This window comes from Polypterus senegalus, chromosome 11 (assembly GCF_016835505.1).
Source record: "Polypterus senegalus isolate Bchr_013 chromosome 11, ASM1683550v1, whole genome shotgun sequence".
Taxonomy (NCBI): domain Eukaryota; kingdom Metazoa; phylum Chordata; class Cladistia; order Polypteriformes; family Polypteridae; genus Polypterus; species Polypterus senegalus.
The window spans coordinates 10,115,981-10,141,915 of record NC_053164.1 but is presented as its reverse complement, the minus strand read 5'-3'; the positions used below and the strand labels follow the sequence as shown (position 1 = coordinate 10,141,915).

Below are 25,935 nucleotides of genomic sequence, written 5' to 3'. Positions count from 1 at the left end.
GAATGGTCAGAAATACCTCCATCCAGAATCCAGACACTCGTCACAGGCTATAGGAGGACAGCGTCTAGAGGATCAAAGGAGCAAAAGGAGGCTCAACTAAGTATTGATGTCATATCTCTGTTCGTGTGCCCACATTTATGCACCTGTCTAATTCTGTTATGATGCATATTGCATATTTTCTGTTAATCCAATCAACTTAATGTCACTGCTGAAATCCTACTGTTTCCATAAGGCATGTCAGATATTAAAAGGAAGTTCAGCCAATGAGAAACAAAAATCCAAAGAATTAAGAAGGGGTCCCAAACTTTTTCATATGACTGTTTGTCAAGTGACGGGGAATTAAAACACTATGAGTGGGAACCAGCAAGAGTAAATATTTATGCTATTTTAAATGTTCTCTTTTTCTACTTGTTGGTTACTCTCTATTAAATATATAGTCTTGCTGAAGCCAGACGTTTATTATATACGTCTGGAGAGCATCATTATTGAATTTTGCTGAAGACTGGGTGGTAACGATTAGACGTTGCATTTCAAAACTAATCCAACCTGAAGTCAATGCTCAAAGCAGGGGCGAGGATTTTGATCAGAGGTGCAGTCATCAACCTGATCTGACAGACGGCAAGCTTCTGTTTGCAATGAAAAGTCTCCTTAAAACAGTCCTATTAAATAATCTATAAATGTGTGCCATGTGTGCAGAAAGTACGTGTTAAAACTAAACATGAACTGATGCAAGGGAAAAACCTTTCTGTTCAAATGATACTTTAGCATTTGAAGACATCCATAGACGACTGGTAAACATGAACAGTACGTTGTCACAGGTGCCATGTGTGCTGTCTGCTGTTCAGCGTTACGGTGATAGCACAGGAGTCGATGTAAGCTTGAAAGAACTGGCAGCTATAGTTATCAAAGTATAAACTGCAGGAATATGCGTTTGAAATAAACAGCATGTCGCACTCTGTCAAAAGGACTGCCATTAAGAGCTGATCGTGATGAGGCACAGGAGATGCAGATTTCAGGACTCAAAACACCTGAATAATAATAAATCAGCCTTACGACTCCAGTAGATGCACAGATGAGGCTGCACAACATCCACCTTCTGTCTTCACGTCTGAACGAATAACTGAAGAAATTTAACATGACTGTCTAATCAGACATGCCATGACAAAAATATCCGTGGTGTTTTAACACGACGTATCTCTACAGCCCACAATGCTTATCTAAACCTGATTTGCTGTTATTATGTCATGTAGTGATGTAATAGTTTAAATTTACAGAAAGATATTGTAGCAGACTGAGGCACGTCTGAAACAGGTGGAGCTCCAGTAGCTGCAGTGGTCTCTGTGTGTCTGTCTGTCTGTCAGTCTCCACTGTCACAGTGCTCATTACAACATGCAAATTAATTATTAAGCTTCAGTTACTTTGCTGTACTTAGCTGCTAAATGGATAACAGAAAGTTTAGCTTTTTATTTTCTCTCGCCGTCAAGGCTTTTGTTCAGTATCTTTTGCTTTCTCCCTGAAACCCCAGTAGAGGTTTTAAACTGTAATGCTGTATCCAGCAGGTGGCGCTCTTTCTCCCTGGAATGTGTTTTTTGATGGAGAACTGACTAGAAGCCATACCTTTTTTATTTGCGGAAAATAATTACAAGAGAGATAAATATGGTGCAGAAAGTGATGTATGTTGTGACGTGCGAGTCCCTCTCTTGCACCCCAAAACACAAGGCTGAGTCTCAGTACTTTAGCAAAACCAGCTTTATTCAGCTTGAAACGGGAACAGCAGGGTTGTTTATTGTAGCGGGGTATACTACTCAGCCATACCCAGACAATCCGGCAGGGTCGTAGTTGGGTTATTGGCCAAATAATCCTGTTCCCTGCATTTATAATGTTCCTTGCATCCCCCATCGATGACAGGCACTTATAACACGAACGTGGTCGGCTCGGATTTGTTTTCGTTGGGAGCCTGCGGTTGCCCCTGCAACAGATAGGCTGTCTTCCACAGATGCAACGATCTTGCTTTGGGATGCTCTTTGGCGTGTCGTCTTGTTAGGGGGAGTCCCAAAAGAGTATAGAAACCATACAATGCACTTAACTTGCTTTAACAGGTACCATTAAATATAATGCATAACCCTGTATACATACATATTTAGGCCGGAGAGAAGCTTTAGGATATCACAGCCAAGTGGGAGAATGCTGACAAATCGGATGTCTCTATCCAACAGTGAGAATGTTGGGTGGCATAGTGACGCTTCTAACGTCATGCTGGATCTTCGTCATTATAATCACACAATTACATTTTCATAGAATTCATGTCAGAATTGGCTGGTTATTAATACCTTCATACACACTGAGTTCTGGAGCCATATTGATTAAGCAGACATCAGCACTTCCCAAAACAACCTGCTTGTGTCCTTCACGTGTTTTCTCCTTATGTCCCTAATCTGATTTACAGCTGTCATTTGTCAATCTCCCTGGTTTTCTCTCTCTCTCAGCTGAATGACATGGTGTGGACCACCAAGGGGGCGTACTAGCCACCCTACCCGACACAGACAGGCAGACACAAGTTCAAGTCCAGTACACACATTTTATTCACGTGGGGGGGCAGCGCTTTTATTTTGCTCCCCACAGAACAACCAAACACCAAGTCAATAGTACAGTCCTTTTCTTTTCCTCTGCTCTTCTCTTCTGCCTCCACTCCTTCCCTTTCGTCCACCTCCTCCCGAGTCTGGCTCTCCGAATGGAGTGAGGCGACCCCTTTTATGTTGCTCCCAGGAGTGCTCCAGGTGGTTCATTAGCGTTACCTGGAATCACTCCCAGGTGTGATGGAACTTCAAGAAAAGGCTCTGCAGCACCCCCTGGCGGCCCCCATGGAACCCAACAGAGCTTCACCAAACTGCCAGCGTGCCTTGTGGGAATCCGTGGTGCCACTGCCGCCCGGGAGGGCTGCCCTCTAGTGTCCCATGGGAGGTAGTGTCACGCAGGAGCTCTCTCTCCTGGTCCTTCCGTCAGAGGGGTGTGCGGCACAATGGATTTGTGAAATAAATTTCACAAATTACATTGGCACAAATAATCTACTTGGCCAGTGCAATTTTTTTATGCTGTGGTGTGCTGAGCTGGCCACATCACTTCAAGAGAGGCCCACCGAATTGACAAGCAAATTAAAAGGGCAGGCTCAGCTATTGGATGCACTATGGACCCCTTGTAGTTTGTAGTAGAGGAGGGAATTAAAACAGAACTGAGTGCCATTATGAACAATGCTGAACATCCTCTGTCCGACACACCAACACTGAGGACTTTCAGCCAGTGAATTGTTCAGCAGAAGTGGGCAAAGAAACACAACTGGGGCTCCTTTATGCCAACAGCAATACACCTGTATAGCGCCTCACTGGGACTGTGACAGTCAAGTCAGAACTTTTATTTCTTTTAATTTTTGTGCTTTATAGTCATTCTGGTGTGTGTTCAAACCAAAGTGTGTGTGTGTTTATTTATCTATTTACGTATTTATTTATTTACTGTATTTAAAGGGCTTCTGTTAAAAGACATTTCCTTCTGGGGACAAGTAAAGTTCTGCCAACTGGCTGGCCGACTATGGCATACAAAAGTATTCAATCCCCTTGAAAATCATCCTAATTTTCTGCATGACAAAAGATTTCTCCATATATTTATCCTTTCAGTATTTTACATGTGAACTCAATTGCTGTAACAATACATTTCCTAAGTCCAAGTAAATCATTTACTGTAGAATTTTAACTGAAGAAGACAAACTCCAGAGATTGTGTTTGCCTAAGTATTCAAGCCCACCACATTCTTACTTTGTCGAGAAGCCTTTTGCTGCCATAACAGCCTTCATTCTTTAGGCCATGTCAGTATGTCCCAGTTCTGCACATTGTTCAGGAGGGATTCTTCTCCCATTCTTCTTGGCAGAATTGATTGAGATCCTCTAGGTTGGTGGGATGGCACGTCTGGACAGCAGTTTTCAAATAGTGCTACAGATTCTCAATAGGGTTAAGATCAGGGCTTTGACTTGGCCATTCCAGAACATTCACCGTTCTATTTTTGAGCCATTGCAGTGTGACTTTTGCCATATGCTTAGAGGCCCTGTCATGTTGAAAAATGAATCTTCTCCTCAGCCACCATAGGTTCATAGCAGACTGGAACAAGTTCTCCTGCAATTCTGTGCGGTATTTGTGTCCATCCTCTGTCCTTTCAACTTTCACAAGATTCCCAGTGCCAATTTGTGAATGCATCCCGCCTGCCACAGCCATATTTCACTGTAGGTCTGGCGTTTCTTCTGGCCTGGGCAGTGTTAGTTTTACACCACACATACCTCTTTGAAGTCTGGCCAAAAAGTTCTGTTTTGGTCTCCTCTGACCATAAAATCTTCTCCCACGTCTTAACTGGGTCTTCCTCCTGCTTTGTAGCAAAATGCTTTTATGTGGACCTCCTTAAGGAATGGCTTCTTTCTCACTACTCTCCTGTTTTATGGAGAGCTCCTGAAATTGTGGACTCTGCACTTCCACTCCAGTGTCAGCAAAGAGCACTGCAGACTTCTGAGAGTGACGGTTGGATTTTTAGTCGCCTCTCTGACCAGTCGACGTCCTACTCTGAAGGATGGCCTGTTCTAGTCAGATTCTGGGTGCTGTTGTGAACCTTCCATTTTCTAGTGATGGATCCAGCAGTGTGCAGCAGGACATTCAAACTCTTTTATATTTTTTTTTGGTAGCATTTCCTGCTTTGTGCATTTTGATGACTTTATTTCTCACATTAGTAGATGCTTCTTTGCCATTTTTGCAGTGATGGTCCAACAAATACTATGGCCCTCACAAGGGGAGATTCTTATATCCAGAGAGAAAAGACTCATGGATAGCACCTCATTATGTTTAACTAGCCATGTGCAGCCAACTTCGTTGCGCGTGTTAAAGTTGTGTGTGAAGGGCTCCCTGTTTAAACGCGGCTGCCAGTCGTGAACTGGGCCCTTTGTAGCACAGCATTATGATTTTTTATAAGGGAAACAAAATTACAAAAGAAAACCCTTGGACATTGATTCGATAGGAACGGCCTACTCGGAATCACTGTCCGAATCGTAATTATGTGGTGGTGTGGGAGCATTTCTGCTTCTGTCCATTCACAGTCCGTCTCGTTTTCACGACACTATTGTTTGCTCTCATAATCTCTTCTCTGTGAATTTCCCCTTGGGATTAATAAAGTATCTATCTATCTATCTATCTATCTATCTATCTATCTATCTATCTATCTATCTATCTATCTATCTATCTATCTATCTTATAGTGCCTTATCATATCTATCTATCTATCTATCTATCTATCTATCTATCTATCTATCTATCTATCTATCTATCTATCTATCTATCTATCTATCTATCTATCTATCTATCTATCTATCTATCTATCTATCTATCTATCTATCTATCTATCTATCTATCTAATCAACCTTTCTCCAATCTCGCAGGTTGCTTTGTGGCAATCCAAAGAGTAAGGCAATATACACGGAGCAATGGTTATAAAAGGGGGACACATAGGTATCCAGGCTCTTCAAAGCATGAATAGGGATCACTTCACTGACATGTGAGCAAGCCACGGTACAACTGTGAGACGCGCAGCACTCGCCAGCTACAATTTAACAATAATGATTTCCGGAACGTGCTGTTATGTTGTCATTCATTTTACCCACTGTTTTTCCATCCATCCATCCATTGTCCAACCCGCTGAATCTGAACACATGGTCACGGGGGTCTGCTGGAGCCAATCCCAGCCAACACAGGGCACAAGGCAGGAACCAATTCTGGGCAGGGTGCTAACCCACCACAGAACACACACCCACACACCAAGCACACACTAGGGACAAGTTAGGATCGCCAATGCACCTAACCTGCATGTCTTTGGACTGTGGGAGGAAACACTCGCAGACACGGAGAGAACATGCAAACTCCACACAGGGAGGACCCGGGAAGCGAACCCAGGTCTCATAACCAGGGCTGTGGAGTCGGAGTCGGAGACAATTTTGGGTACCTGGAGTCGGAGTCGGCAAAAAGTTAACCGACTCCTACTAAATTTAAATGGGAATTAAAAAAGTAAGTTGAAATGTCCCAATTCACAAACAGTCATAATGAACTACTTCTCTGCTGTAAGAATAAAGCCCAATGCATGCAGTGCATAATGTTACCACAAAACGAACATGTCAAGTAACCATGAAGCATGCTTTTCATTGACTGTATGCGTCACTATATGGGATGTAATGCACAGGTAAGGTGCGGCACCGCTTTCCATTGTGTCGTGTTCCACTGTTACAGGGAACTGTGAACCTAGCCTAAAGCCCCCCATACATTTACAGATGCACTGCCGATTTTTCGGCCGTTCAACGAGTCATCACTCGTCAAACGACTGAAAACTCATCTGGTGTGTTCTCAGCTCCATCGGTTCCCCTTCGCTATGCGCTAGTGAAGGGGGCCGAAGGAGCCGAGAACACAGATCTCCCTACCTGTCTCCAGCAGAGGCTCGTTCTGCTGATCAGCTGGCCGGTGTGTGACACAATGCACTAAACGTCCGGCTGGCTGACAGAGGAGACAGCCACTGCAGCAGACAGAGGCATCACATTACTTTGGATGGGGGCGGTGGTCGAGATTTTCAGCAAGCTGGATCTGCCCGTCCATGTGGACACCCGCAATCTACGGCCGCCAATCAATTGTGTTTGTCTTTAATCTGGCATTATAGTAGAGTGTTGGCTTCCTAGCCAGTAGTTCTGTGGTGAAATGACATGTATGTTGCCTTCCTTTCCTTCAATGGATGTAGAAAATACATTAGCATAGTATATACATACAGAGGAGTCAGGGAGTCGGAAGATTTAGAAACTGAGGAGTCGGAGTCAGAGCATTTATCTACCGACTCCACAGCCCTGCTCTTAACTGCGAGGCAGCAGCGCTACCACTGCGCCACCGTGCCGCCCTACTGTCTTTCTTTCATTCATATGTTACGTAGGCACGTACCTTTTATCTTCGGCAATCTCATTCTCTAAGCAGGCCTCAGGAGCTAACCAGCGTAACACTGTCCACCACCCCTTTCGTTATTCCGGCACATTGTTGGTACATCCGTGAGTAACAACAACGTACTAAACTGGAAGGTGGTCTACGCATGCGTGGAATTCGCGGACAAACAAAGATCAAGATCTAAATGAAGATCTCTTTAGTTAATTTAAAGCACAACAATTTGTTTAGTTTGAATGTCTGTGTTTTGAGGTGTGACTGGCGTACTACAGTCTTCAGTAGTATAAGCCTGGAGGAGATTCTTAATGCAATGCCTATGTTTTAGCTGTTTCTCTACTGCCATCTAGTGCTTCTTCTTCTAATTCATTCACGGACAAACAAAGATCAAGATCGAAATGAAGATTATATATAGAGATTACGACTGTCACATTTGCGTCATTTGTGATTCGTTTGTGTAAACCAGCATACAGAGGTTTAAATACTTTAAACATAAACTTATAAACTTTAAACAAAAACTTGAGTTTTTCTTCTCCAGTTAAAGGTCTGCAGAAAATGGTTTCTTTGGACTTTGGAAATGTATTGTTACAGCAGAAGAGTTCATAGTAAAAGTCCTGAATAGATAAATATCTCCACAACTTTTTTGTCATGGAGAAAATTAGGATGACATTCAAGGGGCTTGAATACTTCATCAATCTAAACAATCAAAATGCACAGACTGAAGAAATTGGAGGTCTGTGTGTGGAGCCTTTGCAGCTCAAGATTCCACTGCTGTTCACTTTGGATTTTTAACGGGTTGTCCTTGGATGTGTGTTGTCGTTTTAGAATCACGTCTGGCCCCCGCAAGACTTACTTTTAATTACTGTGGTACTACTCTTTTTTTATATCCTCTTACTTTAAAAAAACCCTGTAAATTGTTAAACAAGCTTGTGCGACAAATGGATGGTAATGTAGCTGAAATATTCAAGAGGGAGCTTGGTTAAGAGCAATCCATTTGTTCCTTGTCTCGAGTTTTTAGTGTGGGTTTGCTGTAAATGTCGAGGATTTAAATAGGAGAGGTCATTGAAAATGGAAACTTCTGTCTCAAAATAGATTCTGAATATTCATGTGGAGCCGTCATAAATATTCATAAAGGTAATTTTGGTCCACCATACATTATGCTTACATAATGGACAGAGTCGGGTACCTCGTGAATAAAATGTTCACGCTTACGTACTATTTATTTAATGTATTTAAACCTGTTACGTTTTCATGAATTTACACAGCTCCCTGCGATCCATGACATCCACACTACACACTGTCTCAGGATCAGGCGGGACCCCAGGCAACCTACACTGTCACTTTTCACCTTCTTCCCATCTGGGAAGCGACTAAAGTCCATTTGGACGCGCACCTCCAGGTTCAGGAACAGTTTCTACCCAACTGCAGTCACACTCATGAACAATCAGTAACCTTGTGTCACCTCCACTGCTACCTGCACATAAACTTCTGCCACTGTCTCCTATTTACTCCTAGGATTCTGGTTTTATTTATTTACTTATTTATATTCATTTATTTATTGTGTGTTCACTGTCTGTGGGGGGGCACGTGCAAGCAAACTTTTTATTGTTCATGCTACTTGTACTTATACACATGATGATAAAGAATTGAATTAAATTGAATTGGGCGGTACGGTGGTGGTAGCGCTGCTGCCGCGCAGTTAGGAGTCCTGGGTTCGCTTCCCGGGTCCTCCCTGCGTGGAGTTTGCATGTTCTCCTCGTGTCTCCGTGGGTTTTCTCCCACAGTCCAAAGACATGCAGGTTAGGTGCATTGGTAATTCTAAATTGTCCCTAGTGTGTGCTTGGTATGTGCGTGTGTGTGTGTGTGCCCTGCGGTGGGCTGGCGCCCTGCCCGGGATTTGTTTCCTGCCTTGCGCCCTGTGTTGGCTGGGATTGACTCCAGCAGACCCCCGTGACCTTGTAGTTAGGATATAGCGGGTTGGATAATGAATGGATTTAGATAGGGATATAAGTAACAAGCTGTTTAAGTTAACAGATGATACCAAGATGGGGGAATAGCAGATAATTTGGAATCCGTTAAATCATCACAGAAGGACTTGGACAGCAGACAGGCTTGGGCAGACTTGTGGAAGATGAAATTTAATGTCAGTAAATGTAAAGAATTACACATAGGAAGTGAAAATGTTAGGATTAAATACACAATGGGTGGTCGGAAAACTGAGAGTCCACCTTATGGGAAGAATTTAGTAGTCGCAGTGGACTCTATGCTATCGACTGCCAGACAGTGTTCAGAAGCCTTTAAGAAGGCTAACAGAATATCAGGTTATATAGCGCCTTGATGTGTGGAGTACAAGTCACAGGAGGTTCTGCTCAAGCTTTATAACACACTGGTGAGGCCTCATCTGGAGTCTCCAGGCTACAAAAAGCACATAACAGCACAAGAGAAGGTCCAGAGAAGAGCGACGAGGCTGATTCAGGGCTACAGGGGATGAGTTATGAGGAAAGATTAAAAGAGCTGAGCCTTTAAAGTTTAAGACAAAGAAGATTAAGAGGAGACCTTAGTGAAGTGTTGGGATTCAGTCAAGTAGATCGAGACGGCGACTTTAAAATGAGTTCATGAAAAACACAGGGACACAGTTGAAAACTTGATAAGGGTAAATTTCGCATAAACATTCGAAAGGTTTTCTTTAAACAATGAACGATAGACACTTGGAATAAGCGATCAAGTAGTGTGGCGAACAGCAAGACTTTCAAAACTCAATGTTTTTTGGGAAGAAATAAGTGGATAGGACTGGCGAGCTTTGTTGGGCTGAATGGCCTGTTCTCGTCCAGATTGTTCTAATTAAAATAATGAATGGATAAATATTTGTAGCTTAAAGATAATTGTCCTCCCTTGTAATGAGTGCACCTGTTTATTTATGCTTACATTTGCCACTTCATTTATTTTGCAAATAGTAATCAAATCATCCCTCTGTTTTTCTTTTTGCTGCAGATCCCAGCGTTCAGCACAGCATGATGATAGGACATACTGATGCCGTATGGGGTTTAGCCTTCAGTCTGAATCAGCAGCGCCTGGCCTCCTGTTCTGCTGATGGAACCATCCGCATCTGGGACGACTCCGCGACTCCGGCCTGCCTCAGTGTCTTCAACAAAGATAAAGGTCATGTGAATAGCTGTTTGAAATGTTCTGGTTAAATATCATGGTAGAAAACTTCATCAAGTGCTATATGTTATAAAATGCAATTTTTTATGTCACTACTGTACACTGTGGACCACCAGGGAGCGTACAGTTCCTCAAACCCCAGTCACAATAGACACAGAGCCCGGTACTGCTGCACAGTAAGAGGGGAGATGTTTTTTTTTTGCTCCCCACTACACAGCACAGTACCAGCACCAAATGCTCAAATAAACACAGTCCTTTTCTTCTTCCTCTTCTCTGCCTCCCTTTCTCTGTCTCCACTCCTCATCCAGCTAGCTTTGTCCACCTCCTCCCAATGCTGACTTTTCAACTGCAGTGAGGTGGCTCCTTTTACAGGGCACCTGGGAAGTGCTCCAGATGTTCCCTGACCTTCTCCCGGCTTAACTTCCAAGTGTGGCAGAAAACACAGCCTCGAAGGGCTCCATCATCTCTGCAGCACCCTCTGGCGGTGCCCACGGAACTCAACGGGGCTGCTCCAGCTTGCCTTGTGGGAATCCGTGGTGCCACAGCAACCCAGAGGAGCTGCCCTCCAGCATCCCAGCTGAGATTATGTCCCAACTGTTCTCTCTCCTTCGGTCCTTCCACCTGGCTGGCTTCACGGCCATCCATAACAACACTTTGTGTCTTATTTGAAATTTAACTACCTTATATACTCGCGTTTAAGTCGGGGCTTGATTTTTTCGTATAATTTCTGGTATTTTATAATGTCGGTCGTATAAGTCGAATGTGGAAAACTCACGCTATTGGTCTAAGAGATTATGATATGCTAATGACCACCTGAGAGAGTAACCACAGAGTACACGGCCTTTATTTTCTATGTATCGTGCCTCCGTAATACCTGAACTATCCCGAAGCGATGTTTGCACTGATTTGTGTTTTTTGTATCTCATACCCTCATACAAGTTTATCATAAGAGTATCCCTCATCTACAATGGCGTTCGATCAGAAGAAAATATGAAGCTGGTTTTAAATTAAAAGTCATTGAAGTAGAGAAAGAAATTGGTAACTGTGGCTGCTGCAACAAAATTCAGTGTGTCTGAGAAACTGGTGTGAGATTGAAGGAGGCGAGAAGATGTAAAAAAAAAATAATAAGTAATCCCTCCTCGATCGACAGGTGAAAATCCGTGAAGTACAAACCATATGTTTTTATGGTTATTTTTATATATTTTAAGCCCTGATAAACTCTCCCACACTCTTTTAAACATTTCCCGCACAGTTATACAGCATAAACCCTTTGTATTCTCTTACATATTAGGTAAGATTCATTGAAATTACAGTATGTATGTAAACACACTGTTTATATACAGTAAAACCTAAATATTATTTGAAAGATATCGAGTGTCTCCGATATCACATATGTTACAGCCATTATGATAGACAGGCCACCAGCAATAAATACGTACAATGCAAAAAAAATAGTATACAGTAAATGTGTGTACAGTGACACTAAACGTACGTACATGTACTAAGTACTGTAAGTAGAAAATTAATTATGGTTACTCACCAACAATGACTCGATGACTTGTCAGATAACGATGAGTTTAATTTTACTGCACAACAAAGGAGAGCGTCACAGCTCTTCTAAAGGAGCCTCTTCAGGTGACTGTGTAGCACCGCCGTTGTTCTTCTTCAATCCAAATCCCTAAAGCAGATCCCATCCGGACTACCGCCTTATTACATCCACTTACAACTCGTTTTGCACCCTGGTTAAAGGACACTGCGGCCGTAGATCTTATATTCCTTTCTTACTTTTTAAATAAAAAGAATCGTAGCCTCATTGATGCCGTAATGGCGTCTTACAGCGGTGTAGCTTTTCCCTTCCTTCAACATATCCAAAACGGCAATCGATAACATCTTCCGTTGGCGCTTGGGCACAGCCCCTGAAGCAGTAGCAGATCGTAGATCGTTTTTGGAGCCATAATGAAGGGCTTGACTATACACAAAGATAAACACAAAAGATCACAAAAGTTAACTCTTTACACAGCGAAACACGCTGATGCTGAATGAGCGAGACGAGACTTCCTGGTTAACGCCGTGGAATCGAATTCAGCCCGTCAGCTGAGCCATTCAGCACACAGGAACTTAACTGCGTTTTCTTTTTTTTTTTTTTTTTATTTATTTATTAATTTTATTACAATCAATACATAGCAATCAAGTTTTACAAAAAAAAAGAATTATGCTAAGAACAGATCGATCCCCACCCTTGAGAGAGAGAGCAAGCCAAACGGTGTAAAATTTAAGGCTTTTAAAAATACCTAAATCAACAAATTCTCTGTGCTTTATAAAATCATTTCAAAATATTACTGATTAGATCCTGCCATGTTTTGAAAAAAGTCTGCACAGATCCTCTAACTGAGTATTTGATTTTTTCCAATTTTAAATAATATAACACATCAGTTTCCCACTGACTTAAAGAGGAGAGTTTGGGTTCTTCCAGTTTATCAGAATAAGTCTGCGTGCCAACAGTGTAGTGAATGCAATCACAGTTTGTTTGTCTTTCTCCACTTTAAGACCCTCTGGAAGAACCCCAAACACAGCTGTTAATGGGTTAGGAGGGATTGTGAGTCCAAGACTGTCTGAGAGGTAATTAAAAATTTTTGTCCAGAATAATGTTAATTTGGAGCAGGCCCAGAACATGTGACCTAGTGAGGCTGGGGCTTGGTTGCAACGTTCGCAGGTTGGATCATGCCCTGGAAACATTTTGAGAGTTTTAGTCGAGACAGATGTGCTCGATATATAATTTTGAGTTGTATAATTGTATGCTTTGCATATGGAGCTTGAGTGAATTCTCTGCATTGCTACTTTCCACTCCTTTTCTGATATATTAATTGAGAGGTCATTTTCCCAGTGTCCTCTTGGATCTTTGAAAGGAAGGGATTGTAAAAGGATTTTATATATTGTAGAGATGGAGTCTAACTCCTTGAAATTGAGCAATAATTTTTCCAGCGTGGATGAGGGTGCAAGATGAGGAAAATCTGGAAGGTTCTGTTTAACAAAGTTCCTGATTTGAAGATAGTGAAAGAAATTTGTAGCTGGAATGTTAAATTTGGAACGTAATTGTTCATAGGATGCAAAGACGTTGTCTATATAAAGATCTCTAAGCAAGTTAATTCCAAATTTTTCCAGATATTAAAAACTGCATATGTTTGTGAGGGTTGAAAGAGGTGGTTCTTTTGCAGGGGTGCCACAGAAAGAAGCTTCTCCGTCTTAAAATGCTTTCTACATTGGTTCCAGATTCTAAGTGAGTGGAGCACAATTGGGTTATTAGTGTATTGCCGATAACGTGTGTTTATTGGAGCACAAAGCAAGGAATACAAAGAAGTACTGCAGGATTTTACTTCTATTGCGGTCCATGCCTGTGTATGTTCTTCTATTTGTGTCCAGGTTCTTATCGACTGTATATTTGCCCCAGTAATAAAACTGGAAGTTAGGTAGAGCCATGCCGCCTTCTGCCTTTTGTCTTTGTAGGGTCGCTCTTTTGATGCGTGGATGTTTAGAATTCCAAATAAATGAGGTTATTGTTGAATCTAATTGCTTAAAGAACGATTTATTAATGTATATTGGTATGTTTTGAAATAAAAAAAGGAGCTTAGGAAGAATATTCATCTTAACAGTGTTAATTCTTCCAGCTAGTGTGAGATGAAGGGTTGACCATCTATGCAAGTCTTGTTTAATTTTTTCCATACAGACGACGAAATTTTTTGATAAAGAGCTTTATGTTTACTTGTGATGTTTACCCGAGGTATTTAAACTGTTCTGCAATGATAAAAGGAAGGGTGTCTAATCTAATATTATATGCTTGCGAATTCACCGGAAAGAGTACACTTTTATTCAGATTAATTCTGAGACCAGAGAGCTTTTGAAATTCTGTGAGTGCTGCTAAGACTGCAGGCACAGAATTTTCTGGGTCCGATATATACAGTACCATGTCATCTGCATATAATGAGATTTTCTGTTCCAGTCCTTCTCTGCTAATCCCCTTTATCTGATCAGTATTTCGACAATGTATTGCCAGTGGTTCAATGGCAATTGCAAACAGCAGTGGTGACAAAGGGCATCCTTGTCTTGTGCCACGTTCTAGTTTAAAGTAGTCTGAGCAAATGTTATTGATGCAAACTGAAGCTTCTGGGTTAGTATACAGTAATTTAATCCATGCACAAATGTTGGGCCAAACCCAAACTTCTCCAAAATAGTAAAAGGTATTTCCATTCAATCATGTCGAATGCTTTTCTGCATCCAATGATAATAATATTTCTGGGGTGTTTGATTTAGTTGGTGAGTATATTACATTAAACAGGCGTCGAAGATTTGAAGATAAGTGTCGGCCCCTAATAAATCCAGTTTGGTCTTGTGATATTATTGAGGGAGCACTTTCTCCATCCTTCTAGCTATGATTTTAGAGAGTATTTTAACGTCGTTATTCAGAAGTGAAATTGGTCTGTATGATGCACATTGTAATAAGTCCTTATTTTGTTTTGGAAAGACAGTGATTAGTGCTTGGCGAAAGGTTTGTGGAAGAGATTGGTTATCTCTGGCTTCTGTAAATGTTGCTAATAGGAGGGAGCTAGCTGAGCGGAGAATTTCTTGTAAAACTCTGCAGGGTAGCCATCAGGGCCTGCTGCTTTTCCACCTTGGAGTGACTTTATAGCATCCAGTAATTCTGATAATGACAGAGGTTTATCGAGCTCCTCCACACTAATAGCGTCAATTTGTGGTATCTGTAATTTATCCAGAAATGCATTAGATTGTATATTGTCTTCTTTAAACTCAGTAGTATATAGGGATTTATAGTAGTCTCTAAAAGTGCACATTATATTTTTGTGTTCGATGATTTTATCTCCATTCGTGTTAGTAATTACGAGATTGCGTTGCGCACTTCTTGCTTGTGAATTTGTTGCGCTAAAAGCTTATTAGCTTTCTCTCCATGTTCATAATAATGATGTCTGGATTTGTAAATTAGTTGTTCGGTTTCTTTAGTTGTCAAGAGGTTTAATTCTGAATGTAGAGCCTGCCTCCTCTTATGTAGAGTCTCGCTTGGTAGTCTGGCATGTTCTTCATCTATTTTAGTAATTTCGCTTTTTATCTCTGCTACTTTCTTCGCGGATTTATTTCTGTGGGAAAGATATGAGATAATCTGTCCTCTTAAGAAGGCCTTAAGAGTTTCCCAGAGTGTTCCTGCAGAGATCTCAGGGGATGTATTTGTCTCTAGAAAGAATTCAATTTGTTTGGATATAAATTCAGTACAATTCTCGTCAGCTAATAGAAGCGGATTGAGACGCCATCTGCGGGTGAGTGTATGGGGCTTAGTAATTTCAGCTCCAAGATCATCGGAGCATGGTCTGAAATAACAATAGCATCGTATTTACAAGATTTAATCTTAGGCAAGAAGTTATTATCTATAAAGAAGTAATCAATCCTTGAGTAGCAATGATGTACTGGTGAGTAGAAAGAATATGTTCTTGAATTTGGGTTTAAAACCTCCAGGGATCTGATAAGTTGTGATCAGTTATAAACTTTGTAATTATCTTTGCGGTGTTAGTTGCGTTGCCCCCTGTGGAGGAAGTCTTATCTAAAAGTGGATTTAGAACACAATTAAAGTCCCCAGCCATTATAAGTTTATGAGTGTTCAGATTGGGAATGGATGCAAATAAATTTTGTATAAATTCCTTATCATCAACATTAGGTGCATAAACATTTATCAAAATCATTTTACAGTTAGATAAGTCTCCCATGACCATCACATATCTCCCTTCAGGATCCAATACTACATCTGATGCTACAAATGGTACTGTTCTATGTATGAGAATTCCCACCCCTCTAGTTTTCTTTGTAAAACTAGAATGGAACATTTGGCCAGTCCAGTCTTTTTGCAGCCGGAACTGATCCTTACTTAGTAAGTGGGTTTCCTGTAAAAATACTATTTTAGCATTTAGACCTGTTAGGTGAGAAAGTACTTTCTTTCTCTTTAATTCGTGATTCAGGCCTTTAACATTCCAGCTTACGAAGTTAACTGTCCCATCATGGAGACACTGATTCTGAGTTTTTGGTGTCATATTATAGTCTTAACTGGAAGTGAAATAGTTTAGGTCTTAATTTCCTATTCCCCCAAGAGTTGTTGCCATGCAGCTTATTATTACGTTGATAGTTATAATTATAAAGATTGAGATGATAGATTAGATATAGATCAAGCCTGCTCTCTTTCTCTTCCCCTTAACCCCCACCCTCCCTTTTGCCTCCCCAGGTGAGGCTAAAACCCACTTCATGCAGTCCCAGTCCTCTGACATACCCAGAGACAGAGCACGTCCAAAGCACATCAAGCCCCCATGCAGTGGCGCTTTAAGGTTAAAAGATAGAGATATCTGTTACCAATATAGTCTTTAAAAGAGGAAAAAGAAAAAAAAAAAAGAATTTTGCACTTAATATATATACATATATATACACATACACATATACATATATATATATATATATATATATATACATACATACATACATACATACATACATACATACATATAATCTTCATCAATTTTAGTGCATTAAGATGATATCCCCAGATAATAAACCCAGGTGATGGTGTTAAAGATGTGTCCAAAACAAGCATAACAAGTCTTAATGCAGTAATAGCAATAACAGCAAACCAAGGGTATGATATTGAACAGTCTCATTTAGGGTACACATGAAATAATTAGAAAAGAAAAAAAAAAGGAGGAAAACGTAATTAAGCACAATAAAACACAAACATTTAGCCTAGTAATACTAAGTAATGATAAGTAATAAGTAAGTAATAATAATATAAGAATATGAGAATATATGCTGATAAAAACCCGTATTTTAAAACAAATAGATCAGACAGTAGATTATTAATCCTAGCTTTATCATTTACCGCCATGACTCACAATTATGTATCAGAATAGTCCCGGGATCAGCTTTCTTAACTCGTTTTCTGCCTCCTCCTTGCTAGCGAAAACATAGAAATGCCCTGCCATTCCACTTTCAGTTTTGCCGGATACAGGAGGCCGTATTTGACATTGGCTTGCCGTAGCCGCTGTTTAATATTATAGAAGGCGGCGCGGTTGATAGCTGTTGCTGGAGAGAAGTCAGGGAAGACGCGAATTGGCAATCTTCATATATAATATCTTCCTTTTTTTTCCTGAGGAGTTCCATCACCTCTAACTTAAATGATAATCGTTCAAAACGGACTATAAAAGATCTTGGTCGGGTCTGACGGTGTTTGATCAGCGTCTGCTGTAAGCCGCTGCTATCTCAGATTCTGCTTTAAAGTCGCCCCCGATTATTTTAGAAAAAAGTTCAGTTGCGAATTTCACCGGGTTTAAACTTTCTCGATTCTCCGGCAAGCCTTCAATTCTGACATTATACCTTCTATTCCCATCTTCTAAAGCAGCCAGTCTGTCTCCAAGTTTTTCTCCGAGTTTTTTACATTCCAAACTGACATTTACTGCTCTTTCCTCGGCACTGGCAGCTAGATGTTCGCTATTTCGATCCGATTCGTGAATGTCTCACTAAGATGCTCCAATCGATCAGCAAGCGTGCTCAGTTTAGCGAGTTTTTCTCAATGCGCTCTTCAATTTTACCCAGCACCTGTCGAAGTTCAAGCTGTACCTCTTGACGAAGCCTTTCATTTGCCTGTTGGATTTCCTGTCGCAGACATTCATTGGCCTGTTTCATCTCCTGTTTCAGTCTCTCATGTGCCTTTGCCGTTGCTTTCTCATTAGCCTTCTCGCTTTTCTTTATATCTTGCCTGAGGTCAGCGAGCAACACTTTCAGTTCAGATAGCTCAAATGTGCCTTCTTGTACCGTAGATGAAGCAGCAGACTCTGCTGAAGCGGTGTCCCGCTGCTCCAGTCCCGCGTGATTGCGTAACTGAAGCCGCGGACCTCCCGGCCTTTTCCAGTTTCAGGTAATCCTCTCCAATCGGCGAGCTATCCACATCTGCACTCACGATCGCACCTTCGCTCCCCTTTTCGCTCTCAGCAGGCGACGATGTAGCGGACCGTGGTCCCGAGGAGTCTGTACTTTCGCCCATCTGATCCAGGTCTGTCTCTGAGAGGCCGTATCTCGAACTAGGGCTTGCTGATCGCAGCTTGGATGTAGCTTTAGTCTTCGATTCTTTCGGACCCCCCTTCTTGTTGGCCATGTTTATATGTGTTTACATATACTGTAGCGGTCCCTCTCGGGTTGAATAAATACAGGATATCTCAGAATAATAAGCAAATAATATGAAAAATAGCACCACTGCTAGCGGAGCTCCACTTCAGACGTCCATCTCTCGCATCGGACGAGACCAAAATCTGCGTTTTCTGATTGGTTAGCTTCTCATCCATCCGCCAGTAGCGTCCCTTGTAAGAAATCAGCTGGGCAAAGCAACTGAGGAAGCATGTACAGGAAGTAAAAAGACCCATTGTCCGCAGAACCCTCGAAGCAGCGAAAAATCCGCGTTATATATTTAGATATGCTTACATATAAAATCTGCGATAGAGTGATGCCGCGAAAGTCGAAGCGCGATATAACGAGGGATTACTGTAAATCGGTGTCTGATTTTATGATCAATTTTTCAGGTTTCAAGACCCAACTTATACATGAGTATATACGGTACATAAGTAATTTGAGTACATTTTCACTTAAGGTGAAGTCCTACTCATTAGTTACACCCTGACATCTGCACATGCATTGGCAACTGCAGGAAAAGATGTACATTTCATTTCATATTTAAAGGGGATTTTCTTCACCGTATTTATTGGGAAGGACTCGACAGTGCCACTCATTCGAATATTTATGCAGTTAACGACTATAATAAAAATACCTCGATGCATCAAACGGTTTAGAACTGTGTCAACACACATTGTGTAAACTGTATGATGCCTAAAGTTAAAATCCAGATTTGCAAATACAAACCTCTCAGAGGTTTCTGCTCAGAGTCCTCTAGTCACTCAGTTGACATAAAGGCCACTATCATTACAACTCGTGTGTGTGTACAGGTGAGTCCTCATGGTTGTGTTTTCTAAAGAAAGAACCTAAAGATGTGCCTAAGAACATCTCCGCCAGCAATTTGTCCAAGTGATCAAGCTTTTCTTTATGATCATGGCAGACAGCAAAATTGTTGAGTCTATTCTGTGCCATGTTGGTTCACAGCCTTGTCTTTAATCTCCTGAGGGTGTTAGAACTTCTCACCACTTCAGTGGACGATGCAGTCACCACTCGCACCAATCTGAGCAGAGTCACTACCTGATCAAGCAATCTGCGTATCATATTTCTACAGGGCACATTTTCTAATGTCAGTGCATCAGTTACAGGGTCGGGTATCAGAGTTTTACTTTCTTGTATACTAAGTATAGGGAAAGTTTCGTAATCGTCCAAAAAATTCGATTTCGAGATTTTGATGAGTCTCAATGTTTTAGACCTCCCTGAGTCTAAAAATACCGTTTTTTGGAATCGTGTGTGTGTGTCACGATAACTTGAGTACGCTTTCACTTGGGTCAACCAAATTTTGCATACAAGTATAAGGTACAAAATGTAGATTTTGGTTTACTTGCAGCTTACTCCTCAAATACCCATCCCCATATCTGAGTATACGAGAAAGTCGAGGGGAGACCACTGCCTGTTTTTTTTTATTTTTTTATTTCTCAACCTGTCTTTTCCCATTACAGAGTATGGGATTCCTACCTCAGTGGCCTTTGTGAACTCTGACCCCACGCAGGTTGTGGCTTCTTTTAATGGAGGAGAGACGGTCCTGTATGATCTTAACTCTGAGCAAAGCATTCTACAGCTGGACTCGAAAAGCAAAGAGGGTAAGTCAGATATGTTTTTTGTAATTTTGAAAAGTCATAGTTCTTTCATTGCTGTAAGTGTGATGTGTAAAGCAATAAATGAGCCCTGCAGAGTTTCCTTTATCAAGTGTACAGTGAGGCCCAAGTTTCCTTTCCAGTTTGGTCATTTTAAAGCCTCCGGCACCTAGTGGGATTTCCTGAGGATAGTCTGCAGAGAATGGAGAGAGAGAGTTAGTGCAGCTCGCCTCCCCCTGGTCTGGCATGGTATTACTATTATTTATGCCCTCTAGCTGCTTCCCATATGCACGTGTGTGACACTGTAATGACTTGGCACCATAATATTAAATGTATTTTTTCACATCAGAGCTTGGTGTATGTTGTCAGTTTATAACAAATCTTACCCTTCTTGCTGTCCCAACTAAAACCTTTCCTGTTCGTGTAACTCATCTGATGTAAATGTTGATCTTCTACATTCTATGCATCTCTAATTTAAGATAATCAAGGAGGTAGTAGTCAGCAGACATTTTAATGCAAAACCTGGAAACGTTATTCCTGCTTATGCTCCAGGGAAATATTGGACTCAGAAATCTGGTCTATCTCATAGCTGTTTCTTGCTTTATTATGGACGTTCTGATAGCAAAAGGCTTCAAACACAGACGGGCCTTGGATTGCAAATAAGCTCCATTACTACAGGGAATCGTAACCCTATTTTATATGCAAGTCGGAATTTGCACTGAAGATGTCCGTTAATGGAAAATATGGCAAAAATGACGCCTTCTTCCTCTTCATCTTCTCCCACTTCTGTGTGGGGTGGATGTGCTTGATGAACCTTCTCCACACCAGTCAAGCCCTTTTCCTTCAGATCTTCTTTTACTTTATCTGTTCACCTCTTTGTCCTCCCTCACTTTCTTGTGTTTCCTTTCCCATCACCCTTTTGCCCACATCTTCCTTGTCTCTCCTCATCACATGTCCATACCACTTCAGCCTACTTACCTGTACTTTTTTAGACATCTCTCCCACCCTTGTTGTTCCTGTGATTGTTTAATTTCTTATTCTGTCCTTTTTTGTGACTCTGCTCATCCATCATATCTAACTACTTCTCCTTCTGTGCTCTCTTTACTGTCCATGTCTTAGCTCCATATGTCATTGATGGTCTCATTAAACTTACCTTTAACCTTCACCTTCATTCTTCAATCACATTCCCAATACCTTCTTCCGATTGTTCCATCCACACTGCACTATGCATCTAGTTTTACATCTTAGGCTACCACTGATCCTAGATATTTAAACTTCTCCACTGTTTTCAGTGGCTCTCCTGGAAGGCTAACGTCTGAATCCTGATCATCATTAAACCTCCGATATTCTGTCATTTTATTCCTATTTATCTTCCTTCCTCTGTCTTCTAAAGCCTTTCTTCTTTCTTCCAATTTCCTCACCATTCCACCCTTTCTGGTGCTACACAACACAATGTTATCAGCACAAAGCTGGCACCAGGAGACACTGGTCTTGTATCCCTCGAGACAACACATCCATATCCAGTTCAACGAGGCAAGGACTTCTAGAAGATACCTGGTGCAGACCTACTGGAACTTAGATCTTATCTGTTACTGCAACACTCCTTCTAACCTTCTAACCTCCTCACTCCCTCATACATATCACGGATAATCCTCACACACTTCTTTGGTCCTCCTTTCTCTAACTTCTGAATTCTGATCATCATCAAACCTCATATATTCTGTTTTCTTCTTCCTATTTATCTTCAATCCTTTATCTTCCAAAGCCCTTCTCCATTCTTAAACTTCCTCATTTCTCGTGCTACACAACACAATGTCATCAGCAAACACCCTGCACCAGGTGGATTGTTCTTTTATCCCTTGAGTCAACACATCCATAACTACATCAAAGAAGTAAGGACTTAAAGAAGACCCCTGGTGCAAACCTACTCTAACCAGGATCTTGTCTGTTACCCCAACACTGCTTCTAACCCGAGTCCTCACTCCCTCATACATATCATGGACAATCCTCACACACTTCTCTGGTCCTCCTTTCTCAAACTTCTGAATTCTGATCATCACTAAACCTCAGATATTCTGTCGTCCTTCTTGTTCTTCTTCCCCCATTTATCCTCTATCTTCCAAAGCCCTTCTCCACTCTTAAACTTCCTTATTTCTGGTGCTACACAACATAATGTCAACAGCAAACACCTTGCACCAGGGTGGTTGGTCTTTTATGCCACGAGTCAATACATCCATAACCACATCAAAGAAGTAAGGACTTAAAGAACGATCCCTGGTGCAAGCCTACTCTATGTAGGATTTTGTCCATTACCCCAACACTGCTTTGAACCCGAGTCCTCACTCCCTGATACACATCCTGTACAATCTCCCACACACCTCTGTGGTTGTCCTTTCTCTCTCATGCACCTGCAGACCTCTTGACGTGACACTCCATCATAAGCCTTCTCCAGATATATAAACACCATATGCAGACCTTTCTGTTTTTCTTGATTCTTCTTTATAAGCTGTCACAATGCAAAGACTTCATCAGTTGTTCCTCTCCCTGGTATAAAACCACACTGCTCCTCCTCTGTTTTGCTCTCTATCCTACACCTTCTTTCTAGAATGATGGAATCAATTCAGAAAATATGGTAAAAATGCCTAATGATATATTGCGTATTTTGTAGAATCCATTTCAAACTCAGTAATGAAATGAACTTGAAGCAAAATCACTGCACATTAAATCACAACTCATAAAATATCTCTCTACAGTGGAACCTCGAGTCATGACCGTAATTCGTTCCAAAACTCTGGTCGCAACCCGATTTGGTCGTGACCTGAAGTAATTTCCCCCATAGGATTGTATGTAAATACAATTAATCCATTCTGGACCGTACAAGCTGTATGTAAATATATTTTTTTAAAGATTTTTAAGCACAAAAATAGTTACTTATACCATAGAATGCACAGTGTAATAGTAAACTAAATGTAAAAAAACTGAGAAAACCTTGAACAGAGAAAACTAACATTGCAAGAGTTCATGCTACAGCCTTACGAACCGCTCACTGTAAACACTTTTTTTTTTTAATGAGTTTTAAGCACAGGGAAAAAATTTAAATTTGACAAATCCTTAATTTATACAAAAACTAACCATAAACAACCAAGAAAACTAACCTTGCATGAGTCAAGTTCTGGCATGAAGGAAGTGAGCAGGAGCTGGGTGGAGAGGAGATTACAGTTTTGAGGTAAAGTCCCACTGCGCGTTGCATGTCTAACCGAGAACAATGTACTGTACAGGGAGAGACTGAACACATGCGTAAATCACCGGCGCGTACGAACCGGATGGGAAATGAAACGGAGCACAAAGAGTTCACAACGAATGCTCAGGGAGAGACTGAACATGTGCGGAAGTCATCGGCGCATACAAACCAGAAGGGAAACTTGCTTGTTTGTCACCTGAGTGTGTGGTCGTGAACAGATGCAAAAATTTGTTAAACTTTTTGGTCGTAACCCGATTTGTACGTGTTCAAGAGATGTTCGTGACCCGAGGTTCCACTGTATATATAAAATCCAACGTCTGTCTGTTTGTCCGCTTTTCACAAAATAACTACTTAACGGATTTAGATCGTGTTTTTTCTTTATAATGTGCTTGAACATTCCAGTTGATTTTGTGACTTCTCTCCTCTTGCGAAGTATCATAGTTCACTTGCAGTACAGATTTAATTCCACAAATCCGAGACAGAGGCTGTGGGCCCGAGACGAGGGTGTGGCTGGACCTCAGGAGTCAGGCGGAGCCCTTCTCATTCACGCGCCAGCCTCCGTTCGAGTTGCTCTACCTCTCGCCATGTGTTGGAGCGTACCTTGCCTCTGCTTAGCTAGCAATACCTGTTTGTTCAGCAGACATTATCATCTACAGATTGTTAAGGAGTAATGTTTGATGTTTTTCGGAGAGAGCTCAGAGCTAAGTGTATTTTATAGGGTAGCTGATCATTGCCAGAGATATCACAGCCACATACTGTTTTTTTCCATGTGGGGGACGCTCTCCCGTCAGATCTGAACATGATCAAGTACAGTGCCAATGTTTGACATTTCTACTTTACGCTTGGCCAGAAAAACCTTGCCAACATTTATACACATACATATATAGACACACACACACACACACACACACATATATATATATATATATATATATATATATATCTATATATATATATATATATATATATACTATATATATATATATATACTATATATATATGTATGTATGTATGTATCTATATGTATGTATCTATCTATATATGTATATCTACATCTATATATATATATATATATATATATATATATATATTAAAAACATTATTTGTACAAAATGTTAATTTATCCATTCCTAAATAATTAAATGGGCAGGCTATTTCATGTCAGTGCAATATGCTGCTTGTTAAAACGGATGACTCCTGCTCTTACATGCACTTAGTGCTGCGTGGGTATCATATCTGTTCAAGTTCTATTTAAATTTTAAATATAAGTAATTTTTATTTAGTTGAATGAAATATGTTTAGTAGGAATGTAAGTTGAATTTAGTCATCATTGCATACATTTTTCTTCACATTAGAAATTTAAAGACAAAATTTTACTTCCATTCCTACCAAAGATATTTCTGGCGACTAAATAGAACCTACTTTATATTCAAATTCGAGCTATTGAGCTGTCGCCTGCCTGCCTGAATAAGTCACCCTTGCTTCGCTCTTACTTTTTTACTGCTCATTTAATCATGGCTAGTCGCGGAAAAATTATAAAATGGAAGGGGGATTACACTGAGTATGGCTTTACCAAAACAATTATTGATGGCGAATCGATTATTCATAAAGCTTCAATTGGTGATCTGCTTTTCTGCGTTAACCTCATATTTTTTCATACTTCTTCTCAAACCAAGGGGGTGAGAGGGTAAAATGAATTGGGAAGCGCTGATCAATGTAATCGGTGTACCAGGAAATCATGAATTGAGAGAAGTTCCCCTTTGCTTGGAATGCAAAGTGTGATTAAATGCGTTATTTTTTAACGCGTTATGGAGCACATGCATCGAAGCTTCTCAGCTGTGCTTGTGCTAAGAAAAGGAAAGATTTTAAAAATAACGTAACATGATTGTCAATGTAACCTTTTTTAAGTAGTGCCTGGAGATTCAGAGTGTGGAGAAACTGTAGAGACAGCGTGTGTATTAACTTGTGGATTTTTCTGTGAGTATTTGGTGGCAGCGTCACAAAGTTGGTTCCGCAAGACTGCGTTAGCTGTGGAGCTCAGCTCAGAGCGAAATTAGGTGAATGGGAGGGGAGATGATGACGTGACTTCCCCACCAGCCTTAACTGTCAATCCCCCCACAAAGACAGTCTCTCAGAATTTGCATAAGCACAGCCCTTCAACAGCAATTTTAACTTAGTTACAAAGTGATCAAAACTCTAGTTTATATCTTGCGTCCTCTCATTAAACTTGTATCCCACATTAGCCGTGGGCATGACAAATGCCAGCGGCAGCCTGTCTATGAACTTAATTTAAACTTTAGGTTTACACCGTGCTTTGTTACCGAAGTAGCTGCACTCATGAATATGGTTGTATGTGTCAGTCGCTCGCTTCTTATTGTTTCGCTACCTTCTCAATTGTATAATGCATGTTTTCTTCAGCGCTTTTTGGAGCTCTTCCTTGGTTTCTACATATTGCATTGACAGTTCATGTGATTACGTGGGAGGCGTGATGATGTCGCACGAAACTCCACCCAAGACCCCCACGCCATCAAGCTCAATTCCATTACAGTATATGGAGAAAAATAGCTTCCAGTTATGACCATTATGCGTAGAATTTCGAAATGAAACCTGCCCAACTTTTGTAAGTAAGCTGTAAGGAATGAGCCTGCCAAATTTCAGCCTTCTACCTACACGGGAAGTTGGAGAATTAGTGACAAGTCAGT

The 25,935-nt window shown here is 41.0% G+C and overlaps 1 protein-coding gene across 1 annotated transcript in view; it reads left to right on the top strand.

Annotated features, from left to right (window-relative positions):
* Positions 1-25,935, top strand: part of strn4 (striatin, calmodulin binding protein 4) — a 127,274-nt gene that overhangs the window by 82,357 nt on the left and 18,982 nt on the right. The window contains exons 13-14 of the mRNA XM_039768041.1: positions 9,983-10,150; positions 19,858-19,998. Of these exons, the coding sequence (XP_039623975.1) occupies positions 9,983-10,150; positions 19,858-19,998 (309 nt within the window). The remainder of the gene's footprint in view (positions 1-9,982; positions 10,151-19,857; positions 19,999-25,935) is intronic.